This window comes from Plectropomus leopardus, chromosome 17 (genome assembly GCF_008729295.1).
Source record: "Plectropomus leopardus isolate mb chromosome 17, YSFRI_Pleo_2.0, whole genome shotgun sequence".
NCBI lineage: Eukaryota > Metazoa > Chordata > Actinopteri > Perciformes > Serranidae > Plectropomus > Plectropomus leopardus.
Genome location: NC_056479.1, coordinates 30,083,978 through 30,102,232, shown reverse-complemented (window position 1 = coordinate 30,102,232; position 18,255 = coordinate 30,083,978). Strand labels below are relative to the sequence as shown.

The window sequence follows — 18,255 nt, the reverse complement described above, 5'->3', positions numbered from 1 at the left end:
CTGCGACGAGACCGACACACATCAGGGCAGGTTGACACCGGCCACCTGACATCATCCTCTCTGTGCGCGGACAGGCTCTGCACTGAAATCCTGAAATCCGCACCGCAGCGCTCTGCTGCTGCTGCACAGCGCAAACAGCGCAAACGCACTGCAGCCAGGAGGCTCGGGCGCACTGTTTTCACCATCAAACGCACCCTGGCGTGTCTGGTTAGGACGATTGTGCACGATGTGTCGCGCTGTATGAGCACTCACAAACATCCGCTGTTTTTCGTTTTCAAATGAAAATCTCATAAAAGCTTCTCAGTGGCCGTTTTTCGTTGTTTTTTACGCAGCAGCGGCTCAAGGGCACGCAGAGCCCCGGATTACCCAGCGACAGCTCCTCAGAAAGCAGCGCTGGAAGCGTGACGCCGCAGCGGATCTGTGACATGACTCCTCCTGACACATGTGAGGGTGACAGAGCTGCAGCATCGCGTCAAATAAACAGCAGATTCTGCTCTCACGGTGACATTCAGCCCGTAAAAGACGCTCACGGTGCGAGAGGAAACGCTCCCGCGACATTTAACGCCATGTTTCCCCTCATCACTCAAACACAAACACCGGGATGTTGCATGTTTTTTTGGGCAAAAATAAACAAATCATATATGTGTGTGTGTGTTTTTTCTCTTACCCGGGCCGCCATCTTCACGGTCGCGGTGGATCAGGGCTGCAGCTCGGGTCAGTGATTCACGGGACGGCGGGGACGGTGAACGGGAAAAGGCTCGGTAGCTGATGGGTTTATAAGCTGCGGCGCACCTCGCTCTGATTGGCCGACTCAAGCGGAAGCGCTCCGATTAGCTCGCGTGCGGTTTGAGGAGGATCACCTCGCGTCTCTCGTGATCCTCCGCCGTGCAGTAACGGTCACGTGGCAGATGGACAACAGAAGACATGTGTGACAGAGCTGTGCGCGCGGGGTCGACGGTTAATGATGCGCAGTGGCACGTGCACACGCATTTGGCTGCTCTTTTTCATTCATTGACGTTTTTTTTAAAAAAAAAAATTAATTTAATTATTTTAAATTAATTAAATTCTAGTTTAGTATATTCTTCTTCTTATTATTATTATTATTAGTAGTAGTAGTAGTAGTGATAGTAGTATTATATCATTATTTTATTTATTTATTTATTTTAATTTGTATAATATCTTATTCATCTCCCCCCTTTAATTTATAATTTATTTTCTCTTCTTTATTTACATTATTTGATTCTTCTTCTTGTTTTTCTTTATTATCATTATTACTACTAGTATTATTAGTATCAATGTTATTGTTATTTGTTATTGTCTCTTTTTTGCAGTGTATTTATTTCTCCATTCATTTCTGTATAATAATGCTGTGATTCTGCTTCTTGGAAATGTTGGCTCCCCCTGCTGGGATGCAGTGAGTGGTTTTAGGTGTGGACATAATTAATATACTGGTGTAAGATTTTCTTTGTGTTAGTGCTGGTGTACATGCTGAAGAAAGCCGTCTGGCCCGGAACATCCGCGTGGCAATAAAAATATTTAAACAAAAAAACAACTAAAACAACGACTGCTTTGATGTCATCACTGACGACTATTGTATAAAGACTGTAAATGGGATTAAGCTCATAAATCCGGAGGTATATTGCATTTCAAAACTAAAACTAAAACAAAAACAAACAAACAAAAATATTTATCGATAACATTTCTACTTACATTGATGACCCTTACCTGCCATTTCCGCCGTGATTTTAGGAAACAGCTTCTTTTGTTTTGGTGAGTATCGGCTTCAGCACCACGGACAGCGCCCCCTCCGTCTCCATGTGAAGAGCTCTGTCAATCTAAGAAGGAAAAACAGCAAAATAAAATACAAAAAATAAATATGAAATGGCCAATGAAACAGGACATTATCAACAGCTAAACACGCTAAACATGGGAAAAAGGCAATTAGCAAATAAAGAAAAATGACCCAAAACATGGCAAAAAAATAGTAGTACAAAGTATTAGAAAATTACCTGAAAATAAGTTTAAAAAAAATAAATAATTAAAAACAAAACAAGGTAAAAAAAAAAAAAAAAAAAAAAGGGCAAACAAGATCTGTAAAAAGTGCTTAAGAAATTGCAAAAACTAGACATTTCCCCAGCTTTAAAAAAATGCATTTCTAATGATTCCATTAATTACTTACAGTTTGAGGAACATTTCTATGCCTGTCCCAAAGATACGCTTGCTTGATGAGTTCAGTTACTTGAGCACATAATAGCTCGGGCGAGTAATCAATGTTTTATGGTAGATGTAAAACAGCTGTCAAGTTACAATAGCAAAGACGCTCGAATACCTTTGTAACATTTCTAAAATAGCTGATTATTGATGCACAAGACAGTAAATTGTTTATTTTTTTAATGTTGTTATTATTATTATTATTTTATTACTGTTAATGTTGTTGTGTTTTCTAAATTTAATTCAATTTTATGACTTGGGATATCGCACTGGGACTATAATACATCAGATTTGATTTTTTTTGGGATGAGATAAGGGTAATCTACGGTGTGCTGGGTGGGTGTATGTGTTTTGCTTTAGGGTAATATGTATGTGTTTGTATGTCATGTATCGGTGACAGCAGCCTGATCGAACCCCTTCAGCACCACGGAGAGCACCACTAACACTGCACAGAGCGACCAGATCAACAAACACACCGATTTTTACATTTGCATCTGCTTTTTCTCTGCAAAAAAACTTTATTCAACACTCAAAAAGTAAAATCTTTGGCATGCATAAGGATTACTTAGAAATGGTAATTATCAGCATTTTAAATACAAGTAACTTAGAACTTCAATATAATAAGTTTAATTTCTTTCGTGTATAATCACTTGAAAATAACAAAAAAAAAAAATTGCATTTATTACCTTAAAATGAGCCCCTTAGCATCAAGAGCATTGGAAAATCTGATTTTTTTTTTTTACACGAATCTGGAATTTAGCTCCCGGTAAAAACCTCCTGGACACATCAGCATGTGGTGGGTGAGCCGCCCGTCTCCGACATGCCAAACATCATAGAGGAAACTCTGATTTGTAACATGAAACAGCTTTATTGAGTGTTTTTATTGGTTTTAATCAAACTGGCCTGGTTGTTTTGGAGAGGAAGAGACCTCTGTGGATAATTCAGCTCCTGGTAACAATTAACACTTAAGGAATTCTAATCAGGAGAGGTTTCAGCAGACTGAAATCTGCAGTTCTCCCAGCTAGATATCACTTAATCTTTCTAAATATTGCAAAGTGCTTCTTTAAAGTGATTAAATGAACTGAAGCTGGCTCACAAGATAAAAAGTAAAGATGTACTAGAGGTTGTTTAACAATAAAATTTAAAAATATAGAAGAAATTACTCAAAATAGTTGATTCTTTTTCAGTGGATGCACACTTTGCCATTTAGTTTCTCTAGTTAAAGCGTTAAACTGTTGACAATCAAAGAGATGAAATCAGAGTGTGTGATGGTGAACAGAGTGACCTTTGAGCTTCAGTCAGCAGTGTCTCTGTCCACAGGAGACACTCTCAGACCTGCAGAGGACACAGAGACACTGAGGAACCAGGTAAGCAAACCATAAACCCAGGATAAAGAGGTTCAGTGAACGTGGTGTTGAAGGTGTGGAGGTGGATCAGTTTGCCAGAGGAGACTTTGAAGAAGGACAGAGAGCCAGCAGGATAGTCCACATACACTGCTACTCTGTGAGAGACAGAGGACGAGAGGCATGTTTTTTGTTTGTCGTGCCAGACAGAGTAACCATCATCATCACAACACCACAGACTCCAGGACTGATCATTCCATCCAAACCAGCAGTCTTTAGTGCGTCCTCTCCTGATTCGTCTGTAACTCACTGATATTTCAACTCTTTCTCGCCACTTCACCTCCCAGTAACAGCGACCAGTCAGACCAGTTCTACACAGCAGCTGAGGCCAGTAGTCAAATCTGTCTAGATGATCAGGATATGGCTGATCCTCTTTCACACGAGTCACCTTCCTGTTGTTGTTGGACAGTTTGAGGTTTCTGTTCATTGTGTTTGTGTCCAGTTCCAGTTCACAGACGTCTGATGGAGACAAAGAGACACCAAACAGCTGCAGGTTATCATCTGCTGATTCAACCCAGTCTCACTCTGAAGTCGTCACATGGTGATGGACGGACAGTGACCGTCCACGTCAACCTATAACGGGTTAGGTATCCCTGCCACGTCCAGCTTTGACATTCTGAGCTCAGAGTAAGAACGGGATGCGTAATATTAAGGAGCACGTATGTGTTTAGAGGGGGGTCGGTGGGGAGGTGGACGGGCCACTCAAACAACTAACTTTCCTGCGGGAGACTGAAGAACGTGTCCTGTGTTGATGCGTGTGCGCCTTTGTGCTCAAGGGCACTTAACACCATCCAGCCCCTCCTGCTACACGACAAGATGACGAGCATGCAAGTCGACCACACCGCGTGACCTGGATCATAGACTATCTAACTGGCAGACTACAATTTTTAAGGTTGGGAGTTTTTCCAAGACAGTGACCAGCAGCACTGGAGCACCTCGGGAGACTGTGCTGCCCCCTCTGTGGTGGACCAGAGAACTCGGTCCAGACTTTAGGCAGCATTGGACAATGCCAATCACCCTCTGCACACGGCCATCACACAGCAGAGGAGCATGTTCAGTGGCAGGCTGCAGTCACAGAGCTGCTCCACAGAAAGGCTCAGAAAGTCCTTTTTCCCCCGGGCCATCAGACTTTACAACTCCTCTGTCAGGAGGGGAGGGGGAGGAGGGAAGTTGTGGGCAGTTAACCAAATGACTGATGGGGGGCTGGGAGTCTAACTGCATCCTACTATGTTACTGCAGAACAAAGCATTTCTTAATCATCTGCTTTATAAAACTCCTCTATAATACCAATGGTAAATGGACCTGCACTCCATTCTGGTCTTCCAACCACTCAAAGCGCTTATACACTACTTGTTACATTCACCCTTACACACACATTTGGGAGCAATTTAGGGTTCAGTATCTCACACAAGGATACTTTGACATGTTGACCTGAGGAGCCGGAAGTTCACATTGATTAGTTCTGTTGAAACAGAAAGTTGTTCAGTTTGTTGTTTTGTGGATTTTCAGTTGACTGAATTCAAACATCTTTTCAGCCACGCTAACAGAACAGGGGCTGAATCTTCACTGAAACTAAGCGTCAGGTGTAACCTGCAGCCGAGTTCTCATGAATGAAAATTAAAACACACTCACACTTCTTCACACCAGGTATCAGTCTGTGCGGTCCACCATGGTCCAACCTGCAGGACGAGACAAAGACTCAAACACCTTCATTCAGATCCTCCGTTAAACACGACCTACAGGTCACCAGAGACACAGTGTCCAGTCTGTCTGTCCATACCTCAGAGTGTCCAGTCTGTCTGTCCATACCTCAGAGTGTCCAGTCTCCAGAGTGGATCCTTCAGTCCAGCAGACAGCAGTCTGTCTCCTAAGACTCCTGGATAATTGTAGCGCAGGTCCAGCTCTCTCAGATGGGACGGGTTGGAGCTCAGAGCTGAGGCCAGAGACGAACAGCCTCTCTCTGAGACCTGACAGCCTGCGAGACTGAAAACACAAACACACATGCACACAGTCAGCATTAGTCACAACTGTATATTAATGACTGTTTTCCCAAATATACACTAATTTCAGTAACTTAATGCAGCGGCGATTACTCAATTTTAAAACCTCCCCCTCTGATGATCTCGGATTACTACAAGTATTTTAAGGTCTTGGTCAAGAGCAAAAGTAGAAGTAAAAGGCTCATTCAGCAACAGGAGATCAGAGACTGCTCCGCACACATCTTCACAGAGACATGGTTAACCCTTAATATCCCGGATCAAGTTATTGCACTGGATGGGCAGACCATGTTCAGAGCCGACAGGACACAAGACACTGAGACAAAGTCAAAAACTGCACTGAAGGAATCGTATGATGCCATCAGCAGCAACATGTCCAAGCAACTGGATGATATTTTCATAGGAGCTGGTGATTTTAAATCAACTCATCTTTAAAGTCCAAAGATGTAGCAGGAACAAAGATAAAGTGTAATTTTGTACGTTGTACTTATTTGCTGTGAACCAAGACACTTTACTGGTTACATGCTCCTCAATCAGTTAACCCCTTCAGAACAATATTGTGTGACATTTAAGACAGGATCATAAAAATGTTTAATATGAGTTGTTACTCAGGTGCAGCTCTCTTAGACTAGAGAACTAGACACTGACACCTGAAGACAGAGCTCCACAGCTGCTCCCTGTAAACAGACAGCTACTAAACCAAAAGGACTCAAATGTACAGAGGCTGTGTCCTTGCCGCAGCAGCCGTGGATTTGACTCCAGCCTTGACCTTTTACTGCATGTCAACCCCTCTCTCTACCCTTTTCACACTTAGTCTGGCCTACCAATTAAAGGCAAAAAGGTGAAAAAAGATGAGTTCAATAATGAGTTCATAAAGGAAATAAGAGTTCATAAGGGTCAACATTTTACAAAGATAAACAACCATAAACTCACTTGAGAGTTTCCAGACTGCAGTTTGGACTCTGCAGTCCATCACATAGCAGTTTCACTCCTGAGTCCTGCAGGTCGTTGTTACTCAGGTCCAGGTGTCTCAGACTAGAGGACTGGGAGCTGAGAACCGAAGACAGAGCTTCACAGCTTCTCTCTGAGAGCTTACAGCCACTCAGCCTGGAGAGGAGTCAAAAAAACATAATAAACAATTACAAATATTTTTGCATTTGAATAAAGGAAAACACATTTAATCTGAATGGTTATGTGTCCACCTACAGAGCTTTGTTGGAGGCTTTGACCACTGGCAGCAGCCTCAGAAGAGCCTCCTCTGAAGCAAAGTATTTCTTCAGGTCAAACACGTCCAGATCTGTTTCTGTTGACAGTAAGATGAAGACCAGAGCTGACCACTGAGCAGAAGACAGTTTATCTTTGTAAAGCTGTCCTGATTTCAGGTACTGTCGGATGTCCTCTACCAGAGAACGATCATTCAGTTCATTCAGACAGTGGAACAGATTGATGCATTTCTCTGGAGACAGATTCTCATTGATTTTCTCCTTGATGTACTCGACTGTTTTCTGATTCGTCTGTACGCTGCTTCCTGTCTGTGTCAGCAGACCTTGTAGGTGTTTCTGATTGGTTTTAAGAGAAAGACCCAGCAGGAAGCGGAGGAACAAGTCCAGGTGTCCATTTGGACTCTGTAAGGTCTTGTCCACAGCACTCTGGTAAAAACATTTTGTTTTGCCTCTTAATACTTCAGATAGTCGGGACTTTGTTTGTTGTTCTTCCATCAGATTGACTCCAGAGTTGATGAAGGTCAGATGGACATGAAGAGCAGCCAGAAACTCCTGAACACTCAGATGGATGAAGCAGAAGACCTTGTCCTGGTACAGTCCTCTCTCCTCTTTAAAGACCTGTGTGAACACTCCTGAGTACACTGAGGCTGCTCTGATATCGATGCCACACTCTGTCAGGTCGGACTCATAGAAGATCAGGTTTCCTTTCTGCAGCTGCTCAAAAGCCAGTTTTCCCAGAGACTCCATCATCTTTCTGCTCTCTGGACTCCAGTGTGGATCTGTCTCAGCTCTTCTGTCATACTTGACGTTCTTCAGTTTGGTCTGAACCACCAGGAAGTGGATGTACATCTCAGTCAGGGTCTTGGGCAGCTGTCCTCCCTCTCTGGTCTCCAACATGTCCTCCAGGACTGTAGCAGTGATCCAGCAGAAGACTGGGATGTGGCACATGATGTGGAGGCTTCGGGAAGTCTTGATGTGGGAGATGATCCTGCTGAACTGCTCCTCCTCTCTGAACCTCCTCATGAAGTACTCCTCCTTCTGTGGGTCGGTGAACCCTCTGACCTCTGTCACCATGTCAACACACTCAGGAGGGATCTGATTGGCTGCTGCAGGTCGTGTGGTTATCCAGAGGCGAGCGGAGGGAAGCAGTTTCCCCCTGATGAGGTTTGTCAGCAGCACATCCACTGAGGTGGACTCTGAGACGTCGGTCAGGATCTCGTTGTTGTGGAAGTCCAGAGGAAGTCGACACTCATCCAGACCGTCAAAGATGAAGACGACCTGGAAGTCTTCAAACCTGCAGATTCCTGCTTCTTTGGTTTCAGTAAAGAAGTGATGAACAAGCTCCACCAAGCTGTACTTTTTCTCTTTCAGCACATTCAGCTCTCTGAACGTGAATGGAAATGTGAACTGGATGTCCCGGTTGGCTTTGTCTTCAGCCCAGTCCAGAGTGAACTTCTGTGTTAGCACCGTTTTCCCGATGCCAGCCACTCCCTTTGTCATCACTGTTCTGATCGGTTCGTCTCGTCCAGGTGAGCCTTTAAAGACGTCTTCTTGTCTGATGGTTGTTTCTGGTCTGTCTGGTTTCCTGGATGCTTTTTCTATCTGTCTGACCTCATGTTGATCATTGACCTCTGCAGTCCCTCCCTCTGTGATGTAGAGCTCTGTGTAGATCTGATTCAGGAGAGTCGGGTTTCCTGCTTTAGTGATCCCCTCAAACACACACTGGAACTTCTTCTGCAGGCTAGACTTGAATTTATGTCTGCACAGTGGAGCAACAGTTCCTGAAACAACAAAGAACAAATGAAATCAGTGAGTGGATCTATAGTTTTTTTATCCATCAGTTTTATTTAGCTCATCAGAGACGAATAAAGAGCCTCTGATCTGATGCAGAGCTTGAAATGTAAACGTCTCCCATGTTGCCTCCATTTCCTGTTTCTATCATGTTAAATCTGTAAAATCCTCTTACGTCGCTCCAGACGGTCAGCCAGCTCGTCCTGCTTTAATTTCCTCAGGAAGTTCAGTGTGATCTTCAGAAATGCCTCTCTGCTGCCTCTCCTCAGCTCTTCATCATCACTGTCCAGCACCTCCTTATCCTCCGTCTGATTCCCGAAACTCTCTGGGTAATCTGGACACAGACCTTTCTGGAACATCTTCAGCTCGTTCTTCACAAAAGTAACAATGTTCTCTTCCAGCACCTGAAACGGGATATTACATGAATGACACAATACCATAGAACCAAACATCAAATCTGTGGTGGACTGAGCAACAATCAACTGGTCTTAAAGTGCAGCATGGAGATGACAGACAACAGAATAGATGTGTAAGTAGTTGCTGTACATGTACAGACCACAAATATGGAGTCCAGGTGTGTCTGATGTGGCTGGGCAGAGTGACCACTGGGATCCTCTGAGCACTCCTGATCCACTCTGTGGGGGAATCATGAAAAATAAGAATTCATTTATAATATACCCAACACCGATATCAATACATCCAGGTTTTATGCAAAATTATACAAAGTTCTTCCCAAAATACAAAATCCTTTGTTTTCTAAGGGTGCTGTGGTGGCTTGAGGAATTTGTAAGACTGAGTTTACTTAGCAGAGTTTAAGTTGAATGGGTGGTAATCTGCTGGTTCAGCTGACAGCCTATCAAAGGGGACTACGATGAATGAAAGGGTCAAACCTGACAACCCTTGAGAGATGCAGGGAGTGGGAGGGCAGCCAACAGTTAGTACAAAAAAGTACTAAATTGTGATCCAACGAAATGAGCAGAGAAACATGCAGAGTGTGGGGCTTTAGTTTAGTGACTGTGAGAGCAGTTGAGTTTACGTTGGTAGGCAGATCAAGAGAGGATAACACTACCCCAGAAGACGACAAGAGAGCACTCCTGGACTTGGTCCTTGGACATCGTGTTCTTTTTTTGGCATTGGCATTTAGATTTAAAACTTTTTGTTTTTCGTAAGGGACCTTTTTAGGTAATTGATCGATCCATCCATTGTTGTCCGCTTATCTGAGCAAAACACTCCAGATGTCTCTCTCCCCAGCAATGCTCTGCAGATCTATCTGGCTGACCTCGAGGTGTTCCTGGGCTAGACAAGAGATATAATCCCTCCAACGCGTTCTGGGTCTGCCCCAGGGCCTCCTACCAGTAGGACATGCCCAGAACACCTCTCAATGGAGGTGCCCAGGATGCATCCTCATCAGATGCCTGAACCACCTGAACTGGCCCCTTTCAACACCAAGGAACAGTGACTCTACTACGAGCTCCCCCAGATGTCTGAGCTCCTCACCCTATCTCTAAGGCATAGCCTTAGAGATACCCTACAGAGGAAACTTATTACGGCCACTTGTATCTGTGATCTCATTCTTTCAGTCGCTTCGCAGAGCTCATGACCATAGGTGAGGGTCGGAATATGGATGGATGGTAAATCGAGAGCTTTGCCCTCAGCTCCTTCTTCACCATGACAGTCTGACGCATCACTTGGATGCTGCACCAAACCGCCTGTCCATCTCATGCTGCATTCTACCTTCACTTGTGAACAAGTCCCGAGATACTTGAACTCCTTCACTTGGGGCTGGAACTCCCTCCCCACACAGAGGAGGTAATCCACCGATTTCCAGCAGAGAACTATGGCCTTAGATTTGGAGGTGCTGACTCTCATCCTGACTGCTTCACATTTGGCTGGAAACCACCCCAGTGCACACTGGAGGTCATGGTGTGATGAAGCCAAAAGAACCACATCATCTGCAAAGAGCAGAGATGCAATTCTGAGGTCCCCAAACCGTACCCTTTCATCCCCCCAGCTGTACCTTAAGATCCCATCCATGATCATCACAAACAGAATCAGAGACAAGGGTCAACCCTGGTGGGGGCCAACACCCACCGGAAACGTCTTTGACTTTACACTGATTATGCAGATACACCTCTCACTTTGGTCATACAGGGAAGGGATGGGTCAGCGAGGTGAACAGCAGGGGACTTTCTAAGTGCAGGTGTTTTGTTTAGCATTTCAAAACATGTATTCCTGTAAGTCTGCGTTCTAATGTACGTGGCTTCCTGCTTGAAAACGTCTCAGTCTATTGTATCAAAAACAGTCCTGGAGTGCGGGGTGGCACCCTCTGGCCAACACGATCTGCTTCAGAACTGGTTTGGTCACTTTTACCTTAGGCCTGTATGCTGACTTTAGCATAACTGTATCATGGTCGGAGATTTCAATGTGGGTGAGGCAGCCTTATGTGCTCGTTTGTTGTGAAAACAAGACAAATGTTTGTTATTCCCTTATTTTGGAAAATCTATGTATTTGTTTAGCTTGTGTTACACGGTCTTTAGGTTGGCATGGTTAAAATCCCCAGAAAGAAAGAGAAATCCTCCTGTGGCACTTGATGATCATAAAGTCCATCAGCACTTAACAGTGTTTAGAAACCATGATAGCATGCTGATCCCCGGCATCACTGATGTAAACACACACTCCATTGCTCCAGGTCTCCAGCTGTACGCCAGACTCTGGGACGTTGGTACAAAGCCAGGGCCCGGCGAAAACTGGCGAGTAGAATGGATAGCAACGGCGGCCTGTAAACCTCCATGGTTGTCTCGCTTATGCTTCCTGTGGAGCTTCCTTTCCATTATGAAACAGTATTCTAGTTCAGAAGTTAAAAAGCGTAATTTACACTTTTAACTTTTCGTTGATTATTTGTTAACTTTTAAACTGAGGCTGCTGCAAAGTGAGCTGACCTGACACATGCCTTCACCGTCCATTAAAAAATGTTTTATAAACATTTAAGATCTAGAGATTTCACAGCTGAGAGTCTGAACATAACACATCATCAGTTTGAAGTCCTCACCTTTGACCTACAGAGTGCGGTCTGTCTTTGAAGAATAAAGGAGGATCCTTGGACCGGTTGCTCATCATAGACACACAGCTGGGTTCAGGTTCAGGTTCAGGTTCAGGTTCAGGTTCAGGTTCAGGTTCAGGTTCAGGTTCAGGTTCAGGTGAGTCTGGTCTCAGCTGCTCTGGGCTTTAGTACAACACACACAGAGTGTGAATCATGACTGTGGAGTGAGCTGAGTGCAGATCTCTGACATGGAGAAGAATCGTGGACCGTTAAAGACGATCTTGTTACCTCTGAACTTTGGTGTGTCTGGTTTTTGGGAGAGGGACTTCCTCCCCAGTGTCCTCACAGTGATCCATAGAGGAGTCCACACCTTCACAACAGCAACAAACAAACAACAAACTCAACAACCTGCAGAAAGCTCACACATTATTTCACATGAGTGAATTCAAATATCTTGTGGTGCTCATTAATTCAAACCTTTCATTTAAGTCACATGGTAAAAGAATTTAATCTTTTAATCTTGCAAATTTTTGATTAATTAGAAATCCCATGTCTACAAAGTAGGCCTGGACGATAAAACGATAACGATATCATTCACGAAAAATAACTTTTCCTCGATTGAAATATGAGACGTAGTCGATAGAATGTCGATAGTCATGTTTTGACAGACAACACGAACAGCCAATGATAATAAGAATAGCGCCGCGGAGAACCAAATGCAGTGAAGGACTTTGACTGTCAAACAGCTGAGTGTTTGACAGCCACAGCGCTGAAACAGACACATTTGCAGAGGTGAAAGTGACTTCTTTAGACTCTACAGACGACTTTGTGTTAGTTTCAGCTTTAATCAGACTTTGGATGAATTATTTAGAAACACCAGGACACATCGCTCCGTGTCTCATCCGGCCGCTCGCGCTGAGCTCTCATTATTATTACCAGGGGCAGATGTAATGTTTTGGGGGCCCGGGGCCACAAGCACATGAGCTTATTTTCAGCCTTTCTCTAACTGTGAATGTCGGCAGGCTGTCGGCAGCTATAGGAGAAGTAGGCCGACTCAAAAGTTTTTAATTCCTGAGTAAAATGATTAATAGCACAGAAGTTTGACAGAAGCTGAAGTCAGAGTCCTGCAGTCAGGAGAGGTTGGCCTATTATCAGCACAACGTGCTTAAATCTACCTGAAGTTTCTTAAATATGGAGCTTTAAATCTTTATATAATGCAGGGAAGTTTAATAAATAGCAATAATTAGTTGAATACCCCTGCTGTAAACCATCTTCAAGGTGATAACACAATTATCTTCATGGGTCATCAGACCGATTATTGATGATTAATTAACAGCTCTCACATTTAAACAGACTTTTCAAATTACTGCACAATTCAGGATAAAAAAAATCATGAACAGGGAAATGATGGCTTAAATGCAAGCCGCAGCCTGCTCCAACGCAGACATGTCTGCAGCCCACTTCAGCGCGGACATGTCCGACAGGCTCCAAGTCTTTGAATCTGTACGCTCTTTGTCTCTGCTCTTTTGCTTTTCTGTTTCGTGGGAAGCTTTTTGCAACACCTCAGCCGGAGGACTACAGATAAAAAAAATAGCCTCCTGGTTAATTCTGGCACTTTTATACCTGGTTTATTTATTAATTTGCACTATCCCCTTTAAATAAACTAAATCTTACCTAACCTAATCATTCCTCGCAGTCACATGACAATCACAGAGAGCTCAGACTGGAGGAAACCTACGAATTCACCACAACATTAAATACAGTCATGTAATAGTTTCAGAGACTTTCCACCTTCAGCTGTCCAGGAAACTCTGAGAGCAACGTCATCACGCAATCATCTTTAACATCATTTTCCCTCAGACATCAATTCAAATCAGTTACGTTATCTCAAACAATCACAGCTCCACTTACTGAACATTCACGAGCTTTATCCGTGTGCAGCTCTCCTCTGTCCTCAGCAGGTCTGTGCTTCGCTTCGACCTCAACGTCCATCAGACAGAGTGACTGTTTCTCATCCCACACAGTATTTATGTCCTGAACTCGCTGTAAAAACATGCAGTCTAACCAGCTGGACTGAAACTTAATGTGAGCTGCGGTCATGGATCAAATATTTCCATAAACACATCCTCACAGCTCCGAGAGTCCTCCAGGATCAAAATCTGCAACTGTGGAAAAAAACCAAAACCAAAACATTACAACAGACTTGCTTTGACAACAGAATGAATTCACCAGATAGTTTAGAGCAGCGATATTTAACTTACAGGCAAATCTGGCCCCTGATAGGGTGCCAGGTGGCCCCCCAACCATTTTCTAATTGACAATAAAAATAAAGTGATTCAGACAGGAATTGTTGTTGTACTTTTAGTATCCATCAGGTGCCAGAGTGCATAAAACAGCATCGAAATAGATCCCTCACACCCCCTGACAGAGGTCCTAAGCAAAGACACTAAAGTCCTAAAATCCCAGAAATGTCCTAAAATCCCAGAAATGTCCTAAAATCTGAGAAACATACTTAAATCCTAGAATTGTGCTAAAATCCTAGAAATGTTCAAAAATCCGGAAACTAGAAAAACACGTTTCCTTGAGTTTAAAGTGGTAAGTGAGATGTGTGTGTTATGAGTTTTAATTAGGTTACTTACCGTAATAATTCCTGAATTGCTGGAAAGTGTCGGCCTTCCCTCCTTAAACACGGTGCAGAAACACGTCCGGAAAAGTCACATTTGGCAGCTCCTTAAAATCGCTCGAGACTCCTCGTGTTCACGCGTTAAATTCCTTTCAGTTTTCAAAGTAGCTCCTTCATTTCCTTTTTCAGCTTCTCTCCGTATGCTGGTTGGTGTATGTAATATATATATTTATATATATTTTTTTTTTCGTACTTTGTTTTTTGTTTTGTGTTTTGGGGTTTTGGGTTTTTTTTTTCAAATGATCTAGTATTTTTACAGTTACTTTTATGTTGTCATTTAAATTTCTGTCTGTTGATGTTTTTGTTGCTTTCTTCCTTATAGCCTAAAATTGTGACATTTTAACCTTTTCTTTTGGGTTGAGGCTTAAACTCCCAGAAGGTAACTAAGATAAATAAATAATCAATACATTTCTTGAAATTTTATTTATCAGGTCACTCTTGTCAACACAGAAGGAAAAAGGATACAAAGAACTACAATGAAACAGAAAAGGTGAAATCATGACAAAGGTAAAACACAAAATGGAAAAAATAAAGAAAAAACACACGCATATATATTTCTGTTATTAGTTTGCCATCACTTTTACGTTGTCATGTAAATTTATATGTGTTTTTTTGCAGCCTAACATTGTGAAATTTTAACTTTTTCTTTTGGTTTGCACTGTTTACTGTGTTATTTTTTAATGTTGTGTATCTGTAAATTCTTAAAAAGAAAAACCCAAAAACCTTTTGGCTGCTCCTGGCGCCTCTAAATCCCCGTGAATGTGACAGCTGCTGCTCTCAGAGGGACACTGTTGGACTTTAAACCAGCTGTGTGTCCTCACAGTGTCCTCAGTGTGTGCAGACAAACTGCAGTCAACTTACCGCAGAGTCTTCCTCCTCATGTCTCAGCCCTCCTCCTGTTTCCTCATGTCTCCTCGTGTCTCCTTGTGTCTCCTTGTGTCTTCTCGTGTCTTCTAACGTGTCCTCCGGGCCACTAATGTCTCCTCAAACGTCCACGCTGCTCTCGCGCTGTTACTCGAAAAACTACTTCCGCGTTTTTGAATTCCCGCCCTCACGGACCCAAAGAGTAAAGAAGTGAATCAAGAGAGATATCCGTCCCTTTTTGTCTCTTTGTCAAACTCGGATCAAACCCTCAAACACCAAGTGTTAATATACATATGAATATAAACCAAGATTATGTCACTGCACGATCTATTTCTCTCCTAAAATGTTTCCAGAAACACATTTTACAGCACAGTTAGGCTGAAAATATGATAATTTGTAAACAGGAAGTGGGCGCCATGCTGTTTCCTGTGTCAGAGACACTTAGATGTGTTTCCCCCACTGAATCTGATCCAAACCTTTAGATTTTAATTGTTTGACACTTAAAGCACTTATCACTTTAAGGATTTATTAAAAACCCAAGTGTGTTTTAATTATCTTAGGACTTATTTTTACTTCAAGCACTTACAAAATTCTATTTTAAATTATTTATCTTTTCCTTATTTTTATATTGGCTGCTTACTTTTCTGAAATTTTGAATATTTCCTCTTCTATTTTTTACTTCTTTTTTCTTTTTCTTTGTGCATATTTTATATGCTGTAATTTATAATGTTTAAACTGTCATTTTTAACCCCAAACTTTTGATCTATGCACCCAAACACTGGTGAACCATAGGAGCTGCTTAACCAATCCTTCCTCTCCTCCTCCTATTTTGTTTTATTAATTTTTTTGTTTTGTTTTGTTTTTATCAGGAAGGTTTGAAAAGCGCTGAGCGATATAAGTAAAGTGTTATTTCTTAGAAAGAACTTCAAGAAACAGATCTAAAGTAAACATTACTTAAGAATAGTTTTATTTACTTACCTTTTTCAAAGCCATCAACAATCTTGATTTTTTTATAGTAAAATCAGCTTGTATAAAACAAAAAGACAACAGCGTGCTTGTAAAGGTTTTTATATAAAGTTCCTGTAACAGTTGATCAAATTATTCATATTTCTCACATACATATTCATACATCCACAGAGTAAGAGACTGCAGCATCAGCACTCTAGAGGAACACTAGTAGCCTTTTGACTTTTGTTCAACAAAGATTCTTGTTTACACGACATGATCCACAAATGAAAAAGGAGGAAAAACCATCATCATCATAAGCGTCTGTATATGTTACACGATCCTTTCTGTCTTGTACGTGTTGCAAGATAAAATATGGCACATTAGTTATGAGTTGATCGATGGTGAGAGCGTGTACAGGAGGGGGCGAGGTCGGCCCATACTTCTCTCTACAGTTCAAGAAAAACAGTTTCCTGTCCTTGCTTCCTTTTCTCCTTTTTTAAAGATTTTTTTTGTATTGTCCCTGCACGGCTGGAAGGAGCGGAGCAGCTGGAAGCAAAAATAGTGAAAAATCTCAAGTTTGTTTCGCAGAGAAAAACATCGTCTCCTGTCTCGTCTGTCGAAAGCTGTCGTCCGACGTCCACGTGCTTTTGAATAATCAAGATGTAATAGTCTGAGCGGGGTGAGAGTGTGTGTTTAGTGTCGAGGGTCTGGCACCAAAACTTTAATTGACCGTTCTCGAAATCCCTTTGCAAGAGTTTGGATGGAGGCGTCTTTATAACTAATTACAGTTGTAACTCAACTTTATTTAGGTTTTAAAGTTTGCAGCTCTTTTCTGCTCTTTGCTGAATTTTGGGCGATTTACGCTCCAGATAACCCAGTCAGTCAGCACGTTTACATGATGTTAGAAAAAGTGGAATTATTGTGTTGGTTCGACTAAAACTGGACGTTTAAAATGTAAACATGTGAGTCGGACAGAAATCAAACTTAATTAAATTCATTGAAACTGGACTAAAACACCCAGATAATTTAATTGGAAGTTTTATCAGATATTTGAACCTTAAAAGATATCTCACATTTTTCCTCATCATTGTTACAATTCTGCAGCATGTATGTGAGCATTAAATGCACATTTTAAAGCCCTTTCAACATCATTTTAAAATGATTGAGCTTGAAATGATGTGAAGTGAACCAAAGATATAATTTTTATTATCTCAGTGAGCCACTGACGGCTCGATTAGGTGATATAGTCAGCCAGCGTTCTGGTTTTAGTCGACAAAATGAACCATTTTGTCGAGAAAGAAGCTGACAAACAAGTCTGAGCTAAATCTTCCTCCATTATCAGTGACTATGTTTACCTATTTTTAAACTTCACGAAAGACTTGGATATCAACAAGTTTTTGGATATGCACAAATGTTGCCACAGCAACCTTTTCAAGAGGGTGGCTTGGTAGGAAGATAGTTTTTTGGGGAGGAATACGGCAAAACTTGGAATAAGTTGTGCACGTAAATGTAGCCATAAAAAACTGCAAATGTTCTGTGCTACAGAAGGTGTTTGGGATGAGAGAACGGTCGATTAAACCACAAAGAATCCAGGTGACAGCTCTTGATTTCAGCATTCCTCGAATAATCTGAAATAATCAAAAACACTAATTTATGTTCATCGCCGTACGTGTCTAAGTTTCTACTTTCCACCAAACCTGACACGTAAAGTTTGTGTCTCTCAGTGCGACAAATTAAAAACAACATAAGAGATTATTCAACAGTCATGGTGGGAATGCTACTGTTCAACCCATCAGAAACAGCGCGGAGGAAGGACATGTAAACAAGCTGCTTCGCCGTGGATTCATTCTTCGGGTGCATATTTGTCTCATGAGGTCGGACTCTGCGTCGAGGCTACATTATGTTTTACAGCGTGGTTCCTTCTGCAGCCCGCTCGGTTCTTCTGAAACATGCTGAACGCTCCAGCTTTGGGTGAAAAACAAACATAAAACTTCACTGTGTGTTAACATCACAAGCTTTCCATTTCCACGTCCTCGCCATCCAAACAAAGTCCCTCTCCTCTGGTCTCTGACACATGACGCAGCGACGCTGTGAA

General features: G+C 42.3%; 2 protein-coding genes across 6 annotated transcripts in view; both read right to left on the bottom strand.

The window, feature by feature from the left end:
* Positions 1 to 868, bottom strand: part of LOC121956683 (vesicle-fusing ATPase-like) — a 38,964-nt gene extending 38,096 nt beyond the window's left edge. Inside the window, 1 exon segment of the mRNA XM_042505040.1 lies at positions 668 to 868. Within this exon segment, the coding sequence (XP_042360974.1) occupies positions 668 to 679 (12 nt within the window). The 5' untranslated portion in view covers positions 680 to 868.
* A 903-nt stretch (positions 869 to 1,771) lies between these two features.
* On the bottom strand, positions 1,772 to 13,656 carry LOC121956877 (NLR family CARD domain-containing protein 3-like). 5 transcript variants are annotated; one of them, XM_042505299.1, is made up of 11 exons: positions 13,577 to 13,656; positions 11,954 to 12,035; positions 11,675 to 11,848; positions 9,182 to 9,260; positions 8,801 to 9,029; positions 6,818 to 8,615; positions 6,545 to 6,718; positions 5,424 to 5,597; positions 5,247 to 5,293; positions 3,497 to 4,073; positions 1,772 to 1,835 (listed from the first exon to the last, which is right to left on the bottom strand). In XM_042505299.1, exons 1-10 carry the CDS (start codon positions 13,581 to 13,583, stop codon positions 3,541 to 3,543), a joined length of 3,297 nt encoding a protein of 1,098 aa, XP_042361233.1. In that variant the 5' UTR covers positions 13,584 to 13,656; the 3' UTR covers positions 1,772 to 1,835; positions 3,497 to 3,540. The 5 variants fall into 5 exon arrangements, with proteins under 5 accessions (XP_042361233.1, XP_042361232.1, XP_042361235.1 ...); XM_042505303.1 differs by lacking the exon at positions 1,772 to 1,835 and having other exon boundaries at positions 3,521 to 3,712; positions 3,865 to 4,073; XM_042505298.1 differs by lacking the exon at positions 1,772 to 1,835 and having other exon boundaries at positions 2,918 to 4,073.
* Between the last annotated feature and the right edge of the window lie 4,599 nt (positions 13,657 to 18,255).

What these genes read in the sequence shown, in the direction of transcription:
- LOC121956877 (XM_042505299.1), bottom strand. An exon ending in ACCTGGACTCCATATTTGTG is followed by an intron (nt 9,030 to 9,181) that starts GTCTGTACATGT and finishes ATCCCGTTTCAG; the next exon opens with GTGCTGGAAGAGAACATTGT. An exon ending in TGGAGACTGGACACTCTGAG is followed by an intron (nt 5,294 to 5,423) that starts GTATGGACAGAC and finishes CTCGTCCTGCAG; the next exon opens with GTTGGACCATGGTGGACCGC.